At 39.2% G+C, this 19,958-nt stretch overlaps 1 protein-coding gene across 1 annotated transcript in view; it reads left to right on the top strand.

Annotated features, from left to right (window-relative positions):
- Positions 1–10,478, top strand: part of LOC136877736 (venom serine carboxypeptidase-like) — an 81,506-nt gene extending 71,028 nt beyond the window's left edge. Inside the window, exon 6 of the mRNA XM_067151945.2 lies at positions 9,960–10,478. Within this exon, the coding sequence (XP_067008046.2) occupies positions 9,960–10,478 (519 nt within the window). The remainder of the gene's footprint in view (positions 1–9,959) is intronic.
- The last annotated feature ends 9,480 nt before the right edge of the window (positions 10,479–19,958 follow it).

Here is a 19,958-nt window from a genome sequence, read left to right as displayed (position 1 = left end):
CCCTAGCACACTAAACGTCCCCTAGTCTAACTGCCTTACCACTATGTCTCAAGGGTTGCAGCCCAACCGGCGAAGTATACTCCACAGAAAGTCGCTACTATCACGGCAAATTCGCTGCTAGTCCAACTGCCTTACACTTACGTATCAAGGGTTGCAGCTCCACAGGCGAAACAAACTACACTAAAATCGCCGAAAAGTGACACTAGACCATAAATAATACATATATGTTATGCTAGAATCACCAAAACAAACACACGTAGCACTAGCAGTGGTAACTTATGTTTAAACTACTTACCATAAACCCACCTAATAAATATAGCAAAATAAAGCCGAACGCAATAACTTGCACCAAGCAACACCCCCCCATAGGTATGGGACATAGGACCACATAGGTCGGAGGTCCCACCTTACAAAACCCCTGGCGCCGCCCTACGGGCGGCGCCAGAGGACAGCAAACGAGTTCGGATCGGATCTAATGTGTTTTGTATAATCATACCTTGGTCTATCCCTGCCTACACTTCGCTGAAACACTACCCGAACAAGTCGTGAACAAAGGGTGTAGTGTAGTCAAGTAAATAAAAATCAGCTGACCTTGTATTCCATTCATTTGTACTTCTGAGTAGGTAGTTAAAGTATCCGTAATCTATATTTCGCTCCCTCGATCTTTCAGTATTTATGAGCGGTTAGCTAATAATAATAAAGTTCATATATCCCAGAAATTGCAGTTCAAGTCCCTGGAGTAGTAGTAGTAGTTTTGATAGAAATGTTTGAGAAATTACTGTAGACAACCTCGTATTTTTCAGTAGGCCTAATTAAGGACACTTTCATTCTCCGTCCCGTGGAGTAGGGAAAATAATAGTAATCCACCAGCTGTAATAATCACATAACCACATTTCAGTAGAACTGTAGTGAAGATATAAGGTATAATATATTAGATAGTATCTTGCCAATTATATTCGTGTTTTTCTTCGTGTACGGCAATCCTTTCGATACTTAAGCATTTAACCAAACGCAGTGTAGTGTAGTGTAGATACATTGTAGTATAGATACAGTACATTTAGATAGTGCCGTATCTTGCCTGCTATATTCGTGTGTATCTATTAGACCGTAATATTAATAATAATTTGTCTAAGCATTTAGCTTCGTTGGTAATCTTTGAGTACAGTAGTTCTTGCAAATTTCATTTCTGTTGTGCTTAGTTTAGTGACATACGGTACGGTACCGGTATCGTAATTAGGATACGTCTGAAAGTAGTTTAAAATTACTGTAGTGTACTGTACAGTAGTATACGAGTAATATCCTATTAGAATTTAGTGTGATTATATTATTATTGTAAAATAATAGTACTGGTGTAGTAGAGGTATCCGTAGAAACTCTTACTAAAATACTGTTGTAATTAGAATAGGCTTAATTGCAGTTTGGAATTGTGTAGTTCTTGTGTAGGCTATTACTTTCGATATTCAATAATTAACAGCAGTTTTTATCCTGTCAGTGGTTGTAGGATAAAAAAAATAAAGCACGACTAAGTAGTATTGTAGTGTAGTCGTATATTAATTACCATATTGTTGTGTACTATCCCAGACAATATATCCCTCTGTTCATTTATTTTTTGCAAATAAGTTATTTTATTTTTAATTTCATTTCTTTTCCCCCGTAAAGAATGGCTAAGGAGCGCGAGTGTATTTACTGTGGATGTGGCGAGGCATTGAGGGGTATGAGGGAGGAGTTGGAAAGATTGAGGGAGATAATTAGGATTCTCACAGAAGACAGGAAGGAAGATAGAACTCCCTCAAACAATGTACAGGTTACAGTAGGTGTACAAGAGGGAGGGGAAGGAAAGGGAGGAGTTGTAGAAGACAGGTGGTCTAATGTTCTAAGGGGAAGGAGATTGCAGGCTGTAACCGCTCCGGATTAAACATTCTTTGCCCGATATCTCCATTTTCTAACTCGTCGTAAGGCAGCCTAGTTTGACGGAATGGAGTCGCTCAGCGGATACCTCAGGGTTTACTTATGGCAAGTAGGACATGTAATCCTACTGTAGAATTCGCTTTACGTGAGTCCAAGAGAATTCCAACTCACGGGTGATACCTATCGTTACTCACGACATAATGATAATCATCGCCGGCAACCTACTTAAAGTTTGACCTCGAGAGAAACTTGCCATGGTTAAATAAACACTTAAATATTCGGTACCTTACTTAGCTATTAATTAACTTACAATCTAGACAGAAATTAAAGAACTCATAACACCAGCAATTAGAAAAATAACAAAATATTTATTAATAAAATATTAAATAACTAACTTCATATTATGCAACGCATTATTCAAAATTGTCTGGAAATACGTATAGAGAAATGAGTCAGCGCTGGCTCGCATAATAAAATGAAATAATATTCAGTATTTAAATTATTTAAAATGATCAGTTCCTTTGTGAAGTTGAAATTCAATATTTGCTCATTTACAACAGATCACTGGACACATCTGTGGTCCACCTTGCATTTGAAATGTAAGTATAACATCGACACAATTATCTCGTTCCGATAGTTCACTTTCTTTAGTCTTATTTAAACAGTCTCACTTGGATACCATATCCAGCCGCAATGCATCTCAAATACACTAATACATTAAGTGTGAATTAATTGGAATACGTTTAAGTGGTTCTGAGTGAATTATAGGAAAACGAAAATAGAACTGAGTATATTAAGTTAGGTTTTAATAAAAACCGAAGACATGATTTTGTTGCAACGATCTCGTTGTGCATTGAAACTCCTTACGAACTAAGGCATTCTTTCCTAGTGCCAGTTAAATACGGCTCCTACTCTAGCCTTTCCCTAGCTGAAGTTCGTTAAAGAAATGTACGTTCAAAAACGGAGAATATTAACCAATCTAGCTATCTATCTAACTTCAGCGTAATCTTTGGTTGTCTCACACATGCCCTAATAGGTTCAATGTCCCTTTTATTAGTTATCTTTCAATAACATTCAACCACAATGCAAGCTACTTTACTCTCTTGCAATTAACATGGAAGCGCTAAGTTGTGAGGTTTGGAAAACATAATCTCATATATATTGGTATCGTAATGCTTCTGGTTAACTACAGCTATTCAAAGTCGTAGTATTCTAATGTTCAAAATAAGTCATCTATACTGAAATATAATTACGTCACGAGCATACATCTATACTAATAAATCCAGTTCGTACCTTGGCTTGTGTAGCTCCCGCGGTGTGGGCACTCTTACGCAAATAAATCATATAATTCACTTGTAGTATGGCACAACTTAACTTGCAGGGACATGATGGTCCTGCATCGCGTAAAACCTTCTCAAATCACTATACATAACTCGAAACTTCCATCCAATTACCATATTCATATTCTCATAACAACATCAATCTATTATAAACACCGTAGCCTCCATAAAAATATATCGCGTTTCCCAACTTGACGACTACGATAAAATACCACACTGATTCTTAATAATATTAACAAGTCGCAGATTCTCATAACCTACAGACGAAGTTCAATGCCCTCTCTATGAACCAAACAAATGCGTAATTCCATATTTCTTTCTACACCGCGCACAACCATACGTGACGTCAACTTCATGCATTACTTCAATGAAATCTCTATAATCTCCCAGTATGTCATTTCAATCAGCTGTTTCATATTTCTCTTCAAACCTCACGCTTCCTAGAAGTAATCTGGTCGATATAACATAAACTATTGCCATATTACTAAATCGTAACTTCGAACTTAATTATCTCACACTTTGTTGGTAATCATCACTTGCATTGCTATATTATCGGTCTACAATTGCCATCAGCACATACCTAAGGTACATGTGTAAGCAAACCAAAAATTATGCAATAAAATGTTATGAATGACTTAGCTCGCTCATGGTTATCCCTGGTCCAGCTGTTCCATTCCCATTGGATGTAGATGGGTCTTCGGTTCGGTCACGGGTTAGACATCTGGAACGTCATCCGCTCCTTCGTTCTGGTAGTACTTTCTGGTTACCCGTCGCCTTCTTTCGTCATGGCTCCGTCGGATGGTTACCCGTCGCCTTCCCCGTCATTTCCTGGTCGTATGGTAAGATGAATTGTTCCCAGGTCGGTCCATCATGTGAATTTAGCACATCATCTTGATCATCTTCTTGACAGTCACAATGTTGAAGATAATATTGCAATATAGTGCCATTTCAATATTCTTCTCTGACGTCGTTTATCCTTAATTTAATTTATTTTTATTTTTCTTCGTAACTCTTCAACGTATCCGCAATTTCTTACGTAACGACTTCAGTACGTTTATTTTCGTCACGACTGACTTTGAATTCTGGCGAAGACTTATATTTTATTCTTATTCAATCGTTGTATTCTTTCTTTTCTCATACGCAATCCTTTGCTTCTCCAAAAGAAATATTCCGATGACGGTAATTGCGTCCGCTCTCGATGTCGTGAAAATTCAAGATGAAGATTATTTAATAATAATGTTTTTTCTATTTTTTTAAACAATACTGTAGACCGTCCACTGTCCGTTTTACTCGAACACATGACCATTCCGTGAAGTATATGGCCCTCTGAGACATCATAGCAGGTGACTATTCCTTGCTTGTTTTAGATTACAAGGCCCATACCTTCGGTCGGCGCCATTTTGTAATCTGTCGTGGACGTGCGAACGGGCACAAGGCTAAGGGCTCTATTCAGGATCAGAATTCAGGACAGGTGTCTGTGCGAAATCGGTACGAGTCACTCCAGGTAGAACAACAGAGGGAAGATGAGGGACAGGGAACTGTTGCTGAGATGTGTGTAAGTAGGAGGAAGGGAAAAGGTAAGAAAGGAAAATGTAGAGTAGAGGATAGGAAAAGACAGGTGGAACAGGGTGGGAAGGAGAAAAGGGAGGAGGAAGTAGCTTCTGCAGCTGTCAGGAAAGATAGGGCTGACCAGAAGGGGAGGGGATCAAATGAGGTGGGTAGGGTTGAGGCTCTGGTCATGGGGGATTCCATCGTTAGACACGTGGGAAAAGTGTGTGGAGGAAAGGGTACCAGGGTAGAGTGTTATCCAGGAATTAGGTTGAGGCAGATGTTGAGGAAAGTAGAAGAGAGGGAGGAGGGGAAGGAGAAGGTGGTAGTGTTTCACGTTGGTACCAACAATGTAAGGCAAGCTGATATAAGTACCAACATAGTTGGAGATGTGTGGGATCTGGTAAATGCAGCACGGGTGAGGTTTAAGAAAGCGGAGGTTGTTATTAGTGGAATACTGTGTAGAAGGGATACTGACTGGAGGGTGATTGGGGATTTAAATGAGACTATGGAGTGGGTATGTGGGAAACTGGGAGTGAAATTTCTAGATCCTAATGGGTGGGTAGGAGATAGGGATCTGCGCTCAGATGGCCTTCATTTAAACCGCAGTGGTACGTACAAGTTAAGAAATTTGTTTGGAAGGGTAATAGGGAGGTACATTCAGGGAAACGGGATGGCCTAGGGAGCGGTGATAAGGGAACAGGGAACTGGAAATCAAGTAGGGATTACATAAAATTGTTAGTGTTGAACTGTAGAAGTATTGTAAGGAAAGGAATAGAATTAAGTAATTTAATAGATATATATTTACCAGATATTGTAATAGGAGTTGAATCATGGCTGAGAAATGATATAATGGATGCAGAAATTTTCTCACGGCACTGGAGTGTGTATCGTAGAGATAGGATAGGAAGGGTGGGAGGGGGAGTGTTCATTCTGGTGAAAGAAGAATTTGTAAGCTACGAAAAAGTTAAAGATGAGACACATGAAATTCTAGGTGTAAGGCTCATTTCTAAAGATAATAGGCAACTTGATATATTTGGAGTGTACAGATCGGGAAAGGGTAGCACTGACGCGGATTCGGAATTATTTGATAGGATAGTCAGCTATGTGGGAAACGACATGGAAAGAAATGTGATTGTAGCGGGAGATCTGAATTTGCCAGATGTCAATTGGGAAGGAAATGCGAACGACAGAAAGCATGACCAACAAATGGCAAATAAGTTAATATGGGAAGGACAGCTGATTCAGAAAGTGATGGAACCAACCAGAGGGAAAAATATCCTGGATGTGGTGCTGATAAAACCAGATGAGCTCTATAGGAAAACTGAAGTAATAGATGGTATTAGTGATCATGAAGCTGTTTTTGTGGTAGTTAAAAATAAATGTGATAGAAAGGAAGGTCTTAAAAGTAGGACTGTTAGGCAGTACCATATGGCTGATAAAGCAGGCATGAGGCAGTTTCTAAAAAGTAGCTATGATCGGTTGAAAACGGTAAATAAAAATGTAAACAGACTCTGGGATGGGTTTAAAGAAATTGTTGAGGAATGCGAAAACAGGTTTGTACCTTTAAGGGAGGTAACGAATGGTAAAGACCCACCTTATTATAATAGAGAAATAAAGAGACTAAGAAGGAGGTGCAGACTGGAAAGAAATAGAGTTAGAAATGGCTGTGGAAGTAAGGAGAAATTGAAGGAACTTACTAGAAAATTGAATCTAGCAAAGAAGGTAGCTAAGGATAACATGTTGGCAAGCATAATTGGCAGTCATACGAATTTTAGTGAAAAATGGAAGGGTATGTATAGGTATTTTAAGGCAGAAACAGGTTCCAAGAAGGGCATTCCAGGAATAATTAATGAACAAGGGGAGTGTGTATGTGATGATCTTCAAAAGGCAGAAGTATTCAGTCAGCAGTATGTAAAGATTGTTGGTTACAAGGAAGATGTCGAGATAGAGGAGGAGACTAAGGCCAAAGAAGTAATAAAATTTACGTATGATAACAATGACATTTACAATAAGATACAAAAGTTGAAAACTAGAAAAGCGGCTGGAATTGATCAGATTTCTGGGGATATACTAAAGACAATGGGTTGGGATATAGTACCATATCTGAAGTACTTATTTGATTTTTGTTTGGTCGGAGGAGCTATACCAGATGAATGGAGAGTTGCTATTGTAGCCCCGATGTATAAAGGAAAGGGTGATAGACATAAAGCTGAAAATTACAGGCCAGTAAGTTTGACATGCATTGTATGTAAGCTTTGGGAAGGCATTCTTTCTGATTATATTAGACATGTTTGTGAAATTAATAACTGGTTCGATAGAAGGCAATTCGGTTTTAGGAAGGGTTATTCCACTGAAGCTCAACTTGTAGGATTCCAGCAAGATATAGCAGATATCTTGGATTCAGGAGGTCAAATGGACTGTATCGCGATTGACCTGTCTAAAGCATTTTATAGGGTGGATCATGGGAGACTACTGGCAAAAATGAGTGCAATTGGACTAGACAAAAGAGTGACTGAATGGATTGCTATATTTCTAGAAAATAGATCTCAGAGAATTAGAGTAGGCAAAGCTTTATCTGACCCTGTAATAATTAAGAGGGGAATTCCTCAAGGCAGTATTATTGGACCTTTATGTTTTCTTATATATATAAATGATATGAGTAAAGGAGTGGAATCGGAGGTAAGGCTTTTTGCGGAAGATGTTATTCTCTATAGAGTGATAAGTAAGTTACAAGATTGTGAGCAACTGCAACGTGACTTCGAAAATGTTGTGAGATGGACAGCAGGCAATGGTATGATGACAAACGGGGTTAAAAGTCAGGTTGTGAGTTTCACAAATAGGAAAAGTCCTCTCAGTTTTAATTACTGCGTTGATGGGGTGAAAGTTCCTTTTGGGGATCATTGTAAGTATCTAGGTGTTAATATAAGGAAAGATCTTCATTGGGGTAATCACATAAATGAGATTGTAAATAAAGGGTACAGATCTCTGCACATGGTTATGAGGGTGTTTAGGGGTTGTAGTAAGGATGTAAAGGAGAGTGCATATAAGTCTCTGGTAAGACCCCAACTAGAGTATGGTTCCAGTGTATGGGACCCTCACCAGGATTATCTGATTCAAGAACTGGAAAAAAAATCCAAAGAAAAGCAGCTCGATTTATTCTGGGTGATTTCCGACAAAAGAGTAGCGTTACAAAAATGTTGCAATGTTTGGGTTGGGAAGAATTGAGAGAAAGAAGAAGAGTTGCTCGACTAAGTGGTATGTTCCGAGCTGTCAGCGGAGAGATGGCGTGGAATGACATTAGTAGACGAATAAGTTGGAGTGGCGTTTATAAAAGTAGGAAAGATCACAATATGAAAATAAAGTTGGAATTCAAGAGGACAAACTGGGGCAAATATTCATTTATAGGAAGGGGAGTTAGGGATTGGAATAACTTACCAAGGGAGATGTTCAATAAATTTCCAATTTCTTTGAAATCATTTAGGAAAAGGCTAGGAAAGGAACATATAGGGAATATGCCACCTGGGCGACTGCCCTAAATGCAGATCAGTATTGATTGATTGATTGATATTGATTGATTGATTGATACATGAAGCCTTCGGCGACGTTATCATCCATACGGGGCTTTGCTGTGACCTAGACGAAAAGACCTGTGCCCTATCATTCTGTCTCTTCCGCTGAGGACATTTCGCCAAATCGTTCTCCTCTCAATAATTCGATTCAATCTTTCTTCATTTGTGATTCGATCTACGTATCTCACCTTCAGCATTCTTCTGTTACACCACATTTCAAAAGCTTCTATTCTCTTTCTTTCTGAGCTAGTTATTGTCCAAGTTTCACTACCACACAATGCCATGCTCAAGACAAAAGTCTTTCTAATTCCTATATCTTATCTATTAAGTTGTAATGCTCCATGGATAAATGGTTAGCGTGCTGGCCTTTGTTCACAGGGGTACCGGGCTCGATTCCCGGCAGTGTTGGGAATTGTAAGCATAACTGGTTAATTCCGCTGGCACTGGGGCTGGATGTATGTGTCGTCTTCATCATTATTTCATCCTCATCACGACGCGCAGGTCACGTACGGTAGTCAAATCAAAAGACGTGAATCTGGTGAGCCGAACTTGTCCTCGGACACTTCCGGCACTAAAAGCCATACGCCATTCCATTCCATTCCATTCCATTCCATTCCATTCCATTCCATTCCATTCCATCTATTAAGATTGTTCAATAACTTCTGAACAAAGGGTAGAAATAGCTTTGAGGCTGGCTTACCATTTACCTTCTTATTTTGATATCATTTGTTTTGTTTTATACTTACAGTAATTTAATTGTTGGTTTTTGGTCTTCTCTTTTTATAGATGTTAAAATGAAATGCATTATCAGTGCTCAAAAGAAGTTTTGCATATTCTGGTTTAGTGCACATTTTACTTTGTTACCTTATTTGTATGTACGTACATCATACGTAACGGAGAGTAGTCTATACACAAAGAAAGACAAACGACACCGATTAGAGTTGGCTTCGGCTTAACAGCGGCTAGTTTTGACTATCCGTACAGCTGTGTATTCGGGAGGCGGAGGGGCTGGCCCCCACCGTCGGCGGTCCTAGATTCATTATTATTATTATTATTATTATTATTATTATTGTTATTATTATTATTTGCTAGTTGCTTTAGCCTACGTCGCACCGACACAGATAGGTCTTACGGCGACGATGGGAAAGGAAAGGCCTAGGAATGGGAAGGAAGCGGCCGTGGCCTTAATTAAGGTACAGCCCCAGCATTTGCCTGGTGTGAAAATGGGAAACCACGGAAAACTACTTTCAGGCCTGCCGACAGTGGGGTTCGAACCCACTATCTCCCGGATGCGAGCTCACAGCTGCACGATCCTAACCGCACGGCCAACTCGCCCGGTCCTAGTTTTCCATGGTTTCCCATTCTCCTGCATATACCTAAGGCAAATGTCAAGAGAAATCCTTCTATATGCCACGGCCGCTATCTCTCAACTACTCTACCCTAAAATCGCGTCTATAAATCGCTTTGGCTTGAGAGCGGGCGTTAGAGCTTGAAAAAAAAAAAGAAATACCGAATAGAGTAGGCTTTGGCTTAACAGTGGCTAGTTTTACTACAGTACGAATCTGCTTACAAATGACTTCTCACTTTCCAGGACTGGGTCCTCACTCTGGCACTGTTTGGCATCAACGCCCGCTACAGCCAACTCTACAACTTCATGGAAACTCACGAGAGACCAGTGGGTGGTAGCTACTCCGACTTCGTTCAGCGATGCGATGTAAGAAGAGCACTTCACGTGGGTGACACAGAGTACACTAGTCTAGGACATGTATACGTCAAAATGATCCCTGACTTCATGTCCACTGTCAAACCGCAGCTGGAGGTGCTCTTGGAAAACTACCAAGTCATGTACTACAGTGGCCAGCTGGACCTAGCTGTAGCCTACCCTATGTCAGTCCGTATGTTTGACACACTCAATTTCTCCTCTTCTGACGACTATCACTTGGCTCCGCGAAGGCCGTGGTATGTAGGGGAAGATCTCGCAGGGTACATTAAAACAGCAGGCAAATTCTCCGAGGTACTAGTGAGGAATGCCGGCCATATGGTACCTACAGACCAGCCGGAGTGGGCTTATGACCTTATCTCTAGGTTTGTTTCTGGTCGCCTTCCATGATATGTAGCATTCGTGCATGTGGCTATCCGTGCGTATGTTTCCTGAGATAATCAGCTCCAGACGATTTGCAAATGGTAATGCTTTATCTTAAGATTCATTGAGAAAATAATGATACAAGCTTTTATGATGTTCCGTCTCGTCGCGGCGTCTTTTGTTTATAATTCGCTTCATGTCGCACCGACACAGATGGGTTTTAGGTGACGATCATCGCTGCGTATTGGTTTCGCTGTCTTGGTTGAGTTATTGGTTTATTCCAAAATATTTCTTTCCATTTTCGACCACCAGCATATAAAAATAATAAACCAAATATTTTGTAGGAAACCCCTTTGGTGCTTATTTTTGCCTGTTATAAATTTTCCTATGGTGGTGATGATGATGATGATGATGCTTGGTGTTTAAAGGGGCCTAACATCCCGGTCGTCGGTCCCACAATTTTCCTAGATTTCAAGAAAGCGCCTGAACGTTTAATGAATGAATGAATCAGCCAATTAAATCATCAGATCCAAGAGCATTTTCATTTTTAATATATGTTATAAATAAAGTTAATGCTTTACGTCCCTCTAACTACTTGTATGGTTTCGCAGACGCCGAGGTGCCGGAATTTAGTGCCACAGGATTTCTTAACCTGTCAGTAAATCTACCGACACGAGGCTGTCTTATTTGAGCAGCTCCAAATAACACCGGACTGAGCCAGGATCGAACCTGCCAATTTGGGGTCAGAAGGCCAGCGCCTCAACCGTCTTAGCCACTCAGCCCAGTGAAAAATAAATATATGAGAAGTAAATTAGAACTAATAAACAGATTTTCTCCAGCCAGATAGTAGAAGTTGCAGATTGTGATTATAGTCTCGAGACATCCCGTTTTACACGGAATCTGAACCACGAACATTGCCTAGGAATCTAACCATGACCATCTTGATGAAAAGCCGGAGACAAATAGCTCGGCTCTAATGCGTTGAAAGTACTCACTTTCGGGACAGAATCCTGAGTCTCTAAATTTACATTATGTATTGTTAAAACCCTCCGTTAGATCATTTATGATGTCTCTTCACCTACACACAACCCATCATACTACCAACTACCACAGCAACACCCAATAATGAATACATCACTCTACACGGGGTTGAAGGCAGGAAACGCATCCGACTGTAAAACTGGGCCAGATACACACGAAGTGCCGAATCTAAGTACTCCAATTTTGAAAATACCAAGAAAAAAGGTCGTTACTGATAACTGTTGCTTTTAACGGCCCAGTCATTGTAGTCATTGTGGTCATTTTGGTTGTATTTATTAGCAAGTTAGTCGGATGCAATTTCTTTACTTGACGCCACTTGGATGTTCCGTTAGCAGATATCGCGACAGAATTTTCTGGATAATCTCATCTATAAAAATCCACTAAGAACTTTCTGAATCCAACCCGTGATTTAGTTACAAGAGGCCAGAACATGAACCTCACACGCAACAGCTCTGGTACTTAACGATTATTATCTTATTTTAAAGAATTGTAAGACATATCTCCAACGTGGTCATACAGACCATACATTTAGGGGGATATGATTCACACATAGCACAAGTGAAAATCATTAATGAACACTATTAACTGTGAAGGAGAGTTAAAGAATTTCAGAATAATTTATAAACAAAAATATATAGTTCTATGAGGAAAAGATTTCATTCTATCTTGGACATGTATATATTTAGATCTAAATATGGAAGAATGTTTCAGTATCGGATGTATTTAGTGCATTTTCTCACAGAGGAACTCTCGAAATTCTGGACCATACCATGAAGATCCTTAAGCGTTGTAATATGTATCTGATAAAATAACTGCTTTCAAACCAGGTCTACCTGAACGGTGGATATTCAAACAAGTGTTACCGAAGATTTGATAAACCTTTTTTTTTCTCCTTTTATCTGAACTTACGAAAACATCTTGTAGTGAAAATCTGATTAGGTCTTATTAAAAGAGCGTGCCATTTTCTCAGCATTATCAGAATGTCTTAAATATTTATGTATATTTTGATGTTATTTGTTACATAGTACATATTTATCACAAAATGTTAATTATTACTTAAAAAATCTATCTCCACTACCCCTTCCTTCCTTTCCGTTCCGGTCCCATAAATGAAGAATATAGTTACTTGCTGCATTTTTATAAGTTTCATCAACAGCAATAGTCCTCTCAGTTTTAATTACTGTATTGATGGGCTGAAAGTGACTCATGGGGTATCACTGTAAGTACCTAGGTGTCAATATAAGGAATGATCATCATTGGGGTAATCACATTAACAAGGATATAAAGAAAGGCTACAGATATCTTCACATGCTTATAAGGGTATTTAGTGATCGAAATAAGGATGTAAAGGAGAGTGCGTATAATCCTCTGGTAAGGTCCCTGGTATTGTTCCATTGTATGGGACCCTCACCAGGAAAACTTGATATGAGAACTAGAAAAGATCCAAAGGAAAGTAGTAGATTTGTTCTTGATGATTTCCGACGAGAGAGGAGTGTTACAAAAATGTTGCAAACCTTTGACTGGGAAGACGGGAGTAAGGAGACGAGCTGCTTGTCTAAGCGGTGTGTTCCGAGCTGCCATGGAATGGCATTAGTAGACGAACAAGTTTGAGTGGAACTTTTACACGTTAGAAAGATAAAGTTGAAATTTAAGAGGACTAATTGGGTCAAATATACATTTATACGACGAGGAATTTGGGATTAGAATAATATTTATCAAGAGATATGTTCAATAAATTTCAAGTCCTTTGAAAACATTTAAGAAAATGCTAGGTAAACAATTGATAGGAAACCTGCCACCTGAGCAGCAGCCCTAAATGGAGATCATTTATTATTGATTGATTGATTGATTGATTGATTGATTGATTGATTGATTGATTGATTGAAGTGTGGTATTTCGGGATTCTGTTAATTATTCGGATAAAGATATTCGTTTTCACCGTACGGATGAGGACGTGGAATAAACCAATGGCATCACCTGCCTTAGTTAACTACTGTAAGAGGTCATTGATAAAATTGGAAAGTGCCGTGCTTCTTTACCATTTTGTTCTAGTTTCGGAATGAATAAATACAGAGGGCATTTTTCTTCTTAAATCTTCTCATCCTCTAGGAAGGTCCTTGGAAATTCGTTTGAACATTAAGGAAGTGAATAAGGGAATCGCCCAACGTAACTTATATGAGTGCTTAAAGAAGGGTGTTTCACTAAGTTAATGGGTAGAAATTGCGAAAAATTGGAAAGTGGTTAGAAAGGAGAAAAAATCAATAAGTTTACACATATTTTATTATCAATATTTATACAAAATGTATATTTACAAAATTATATAAACGATATTATATCTATTATATTAACAACTTGTTATTAAATAAAATAATTAGTAACAGTAACAACTTCACAGATCTCAGACTACCATGTAGGCTCTTAAATAATAATATTACCTAAATTCTCAAGCATCTTGTCCGGCTGCAATGTTGCTACATTTGTGTTACTGACACGTATGTCGAATCAATTTTTTATCGATAACTTGTATTTTATAGTGGTACCTGCATTAAAAAATCGTGCATATCTGTATACGAATGTGTACCGTACCCAGGGGTAAATACCCTCTAGGACGATGCCTCCATTCCTGTATGAACATCCGACTAACTCAGGGTTGGGCAGAGAGTGGGTTGGTTGTCGGTTTTGTCAGGATAAAAAGTCGAAGTTCTACTCTAAATATCAATCAATGACAGGAAATTGAGATATAACACGAATGAGAAACAATCATAGGGGGTAAGATGGATTTATTGATAAATATCCCCGATCATATTACGAGAAAACAATTAAATCAAGAAAAAATAAATGTCAAAATGAACTCAAAAATGTAGAAAATAAATGGAAATCAAAACGTTACTTGAATGATAAGACAAAATTTGAAATCAAAAATCAAGTTCAACAAAGAACACTTATATACATCAAGACTGAGCTTCTTCTTATAGCCCAATGTTTATATTGTATGTCAACAAGTGTACGCAAACACTGACATATGGCATTTCCGTATGGAGTTTCACACTATCGCATCACAACGAAACGGTTTCCAAAGTTAAGTTAATTCCGAGAGTCGCCGAAATGTTACCGTTAAATAAAAGTTACATTACAAAGAAAAGTTGCGACGAAAAGGAAAATAATTAAGACGCAACGGACGCTATGTAATTTATGCAAAATACTAGGGGCAAATCCTACACTATATTTACAACAATTTAAATAATCAAACTAGACACATCTATATACATCGGATATCGAGAAAAGTCTTAAATGCTACACAGATTCTAATGTGAAACCCGATTCACTGCAAAAGATCTAGACAGAACTAGATAAACCATCAATACTTCAGCACTCGGGCTGTTCCCTTTTTAAAACAACGAGACAAGTATACAATCACAAATAACGATGTAAAATATCATCCTGTAAGGGAAAAACATATAAATAACCCTTGACATCATGAAGAAAGCAATGGGCAACATTGCCTCCTTCTGCTGCATTTGAGCGCTCAACAGCGCGGTCATCCGTCATGTACTTCCGGGTAGATTACGAGCTGAAAAGAAATGTTGAACTCAACACTATGCTAAGGTTTGGATTCTGTCTCCCGAGGCTGTCACAAGGAAGTATCATCTCATTCACGCCTAGATAAGCACAGACCAGAAATCAGCTTGCCATGAGATAACGCCTTTCGCCGGCTACACGGAAACTCACGTATATTCATTCCTTCTTAGCATGCTTGGGCCATTTAACAACATCAGACTCAATAGTCTGGAATTAACACTGTCCATTCTGATCACAATATACACTCAGAAGACACTAGGCAGGCACACACATCTGCACAATACTCTTTATCTCGTCAGGCATACAATCAGCCTACACCAATACATTATAATTCAGCATGCAATCTTTATCTCATTATTTCTCATGAATCCCATTGCCTTCCACATTATTAGATGCAGTTCGAGTCCTTTGCAGACCATCAGGCAAACAAAATCCAACTTAACTTCAAAGATCTTATTTTAACAACGACGTTCTGCAGCTCCTTCAGTCAGCTTCCGAAAATATCATGCATCATGCCGAATAGCTATACCTGTCCCTCTGAATAACCGAAATGAAATGAACTAATACGTGTTTAACGTTGTATAAAGATGAACCTGTCAATCTAGCCCTTCTAACATATATTTAAGGAAAACTCGGAATATCCTACGCTAAGTAGCATGCATAAATAAACAACAACTGATCCTATCAATCCCTCATTTTCCCAAACATCTAATCATAAAGCAAAATGAAAATAAAATAAACATGCATTATTCTCGTATCCGAATCTATCATCGTAACAAAATTAAACAAACTCATGCCGTCAGGCTTACTTTACATGAAGTTAAAAATTCTATCTACACTGCCCTAGTACCTTAACATAATTTACATATCATGCCATAAATAACACATGCGCCTGAACTGAATCGACGACTCTCGAAATACCAGGATAACAGCTTACATCCCCGCTGATTTAGGGATCTACACCATGTTAATCACAGCATTAACATGTGGGAATGCACTTCCTTCCTCTGCAGGCGTATCCATCATCTTGCTGGAAAATAATTCACTGGAACACAAAAGACTTTGGTTTACAATATCTTCGCTGCTCAATGCTACGAGCCGAAATACCCTTTCTCTTTACAAGATCAGCTAAACACACTGATATAATTATAATACACTTCACGTAAAGGGTGAGAATACAGTTTTAAAAGCAGCACACGGTTCGCTACGGAAGTTCCCCGCGAATCGCGCCCGTTTCGAAGTAGTGAAACAATAGCACGTCTCCACTACACTTGCTACACATCGGTCACTAAGCACCGTCTTTATATATTGAAAGTAAACTCTGCCAAAATATACTATTCCATTTACTCAAGAACAGTAAAATCTTCCAGCTGCACAATTTAAAATATCATTTAAAATCAGTTACTGTTACTGGAATAACACCACATTAATCACGATCACCAATTCAGAGTTTGTGCTTCCGCACTATCCAAGCATTTAACACAAGGTGACGCTCTCCAGAGCTAAGGTTACTGAGGAGGCTTCGGTGGCGCCATTAATACTGGGGTTCCCGGGTGCCTGAACCAACCACCAATCAGAAAATTCGTCGTATATGATGACACAATACTTATTGTGATATATTTACAAAACACAGCTCAAACACTAGCAAATCGCTTCCACCAATTTTTATATTACTATTCCAAATAATTCTGACTTCTGAAACTGTGGAAAACCGATTACCTACAGAAACTGACTAGCAACTGAGCACGTTGGTCATTCTGGAATTAAGATTTGGCGCGGTGTGGCCTCCAGGTTTGCCAAATCCTTAAGTTCCCATTGGCTGAAATATCTTGCTTGGTCAGCATCCAATACACGTGTCGATCCTTGCCAACGCTTAGTTACGCCACCCTTCCTCACGGTCATACGGAAATATGAAGCAATATCCAGCGACTCACTGTCTTGATCAACATCCGGTATCAACTATCTTGGGTTACGATGCTTTAACATGTTAGACTGTAACTTTATGAATAAATTTTACATATTGGGTCAAATAATATTCTAATTATTATTATGGGCCGGCAGGCTACGGCTCAAATGGTCTTTTAAATATTCTAGGGCTGTCATTACTTCAGTCGCGAAATTGTCTCTCGCGAGCCACACATTCATTTTCTTAAACTTAGACGGGTCGATGTTTTTGCATGTAAGAAAAATGAACCGGTTTCACAGTTTCATTTGATTGCATCTGATACAGTTTCTTGATAAAATCACCATTTATATCCTGGGAACCATCAAACATAGATTTTTTGAGTAAAGAATTTCTTACTTTTCAGAATGTGCCATTGTCGAAAGCAAGAAGAGGCATTTCACTATCAATACGACGACAGATATTCGGTTTATGTGTTTTGAAGGACACATTCTTCTTATCCTCCTAACATTAGTCTTATGATTGTCACTTACAATGCGTAACACGAAAAAACCGCAAGCTTCGACTTCCTTTATTGTTTTGAGTGTTAAAATGTGTAGCTCTGTACCTTAAAGCCTCTTAAAGAAGAAAAATGCTGCTGTAACCCTTATTTTGCAGTCACAGCAGATATTATAAAACAGAATTTTCATTTTCATAGGAGAGTAGGTATTTAGATACCATCTTCAGAACTGCCAATGGTGGAGTTCCAAACCTCTCAATCCTTCGAAATTTTTCTAATGCAACCTTACAGCTACAGGGCCCATACCGTGTAGCCAACTCATTCAATTGACATTTTCTCAGGTTAAGAGGAGGCTCTGGACGATCACGTCTATCTACAATGCTGATTGTTCAAGTTGTGACAAGTCCTAAAAATTAAGGAGAAATCTGCCACTGGAATAGAAAATACAACGCCTTAAGTCGTGTTTAACTAACGATACTAACTACATGCAGCATAACAATCTCAGTGTAATGTCTGATTACTATCCTACGTCGCGAAAGAGTTTGTATAAGATTGCCTGCTTAATGTAATTAATTTCACTGATTCTGTCTTCGATATGAGTTCTACGCGTCAAAAACGCTGCAGTATTTAAAAGATTGTATCATTTACGGTAGACTTGCTTTCTTTAACAAGAACGTCATATTTAACGAAGTTGATTATAAGTCAGAAGTCACTCCGTGGTATGCCAAGTGTCCTTCACCTTGAGTCGCCCTTTCTTTTACACCGTGCGTGTAGGCCATGAGAAGCGTTGGACGGTAGCATACTCTCACACTTGGAGGATACGGAGCGGAACAGTCGCGTGCATGTCCAGCTTCAACGACCAGGGGATACTTCGTATCCAGGTTTTCTGTATCAGTGAAACTCAGTAGGGTGGTCAAAAGAGACCAGACCACGTCTTTTATTAACTTCATTTTCAGTAGAATTTATTTTCTCTAATGCGCCACTCGTCATTTTGACCTTAACAGGGAAAGCTTCTGTTTTATATCACTTTGTAACTTACCTGAAGTTTCGCCGATGGTCTAATCTACATAACATGAAATGGTCATGTACTAAAAGCTATCCGTGAGTTTTTACTTGAAGTTTCCGAAACGGACATCGGAGTATGTGGAGAAAACGTCGATCACTCACTGCAGGTTATATGAAGCCTGTAGTCCAAGGACGAAGTATGCAATGGTACATGAGCATTAAACGTACTACTTATTGTTGAAGAGTAAAATTCATGGAGCCTCTGTGGTTCAGACGGCAGCATATCGGCCTCTCACCGCTGGATACCGTGGTTCAAATCCCGGTGACTCCATGTGAGATTTGTGCTGGACAAAGCGGAGGCGGGGCAGGTTTTCCTCCGGGTACTCCGGTTTTCCCTGTCATCTTTCATTCCAGCAACACTCTCCATTATCACTTCATAGCATTTATCACTCATTAATACATCAACTTGGGAGTGGCGACCCCATTGTAATAACAGCCTATATAAATGTTTCATACATTGCATCCCTGACCCGGTCAATGACTGGAAAACAGGTTGTAGGTTTTCATTTTTAGTAATTGCCATGGACCGGAGAACAAACTTCCATACCGCTCACTTACACAACATGAGGGGCTGGGTTGTGAGAAGTCACATCAGAATATTATGCTTATAGAAAAGGCAGTCATTTAAGAACTGTATTTACGGTTATAAATGGAACGCCAAGTGTTAAGCCTGTTGCACACGATCAAATGTTTGTCAGTCCGACTCGCTGGCTGAACGGTCAGTGTACTGGCCTTCGGTTCAGAGGGCCCCGGGTTCGATTCGCGGCCGGCTCGGGGATTTTAACTTTAATTGGTTAATTCCAATGGCACGGGGCTGGGTTTATGTGTTGTCTTCATCATCATTTTACCCTCATCACGACGCGCAGGTCGCCTACGGGAGTCAAATAGAAAGACCTGCACCTGGCGAGCCGGACCCGTCCTGCGATATCCCGGCACTAAAAGCCATACATTTCATTTCAAATGTTTGTCATATTCAAGATTTCACAAGACTTGTCAAATCGCTTGCAGTACTTGAAAAGTTTATTAGAAGATGTTCTAACCAATCAAAGAATTATTATTATTATTATTATTATTATTATTATTATTATTATTATTATTATTATTATTATTATTATTATTATTATTATTATTATTATTATTATTATATTCACGGCCAGATCAATGACTTTTACCAGTTTCTGAGGGCTGGCTCGAGGCCCACTCAGGTTACGTGATTAAAATTGAGGGTCTATCTGACGGTGATATAGCGGCTCCGGTCTAGAAAGCCAAGACTAACGGCCGAGAAGATTCGTCGTGCTGACCACAAGGTACCTCGTAACCTGCAGGCCTGAAAAGTCATGAAAGCACGTAGTGTGTTACTGAATACTGTTGGCAGTACTGTCGACACTGTTCTACGCATGTCCTTTTGCCACTTCTCAAA

The sequence above is a fragment of the Anabrus simplex genome, chromosome 7 (assembly GCF_040414725.1).
Source record: "Anabrus simplex isolate iqAnaSimp1 chromosome 7, ASM4041472v1, whole genome shotgun sequence".
Classification (NCBI taxonomy): Eukaryota; Metazoa; Arthropoda; class Insecta; order Orthoptera; family Tettigoniidae; genus Anabrus; species Anabrus simplex.
The sequence above is the reverse complement of the archived record's forward strand: the minus strand, read 5'-3'. Positions and strand labels throughout refer to the sequence as shown.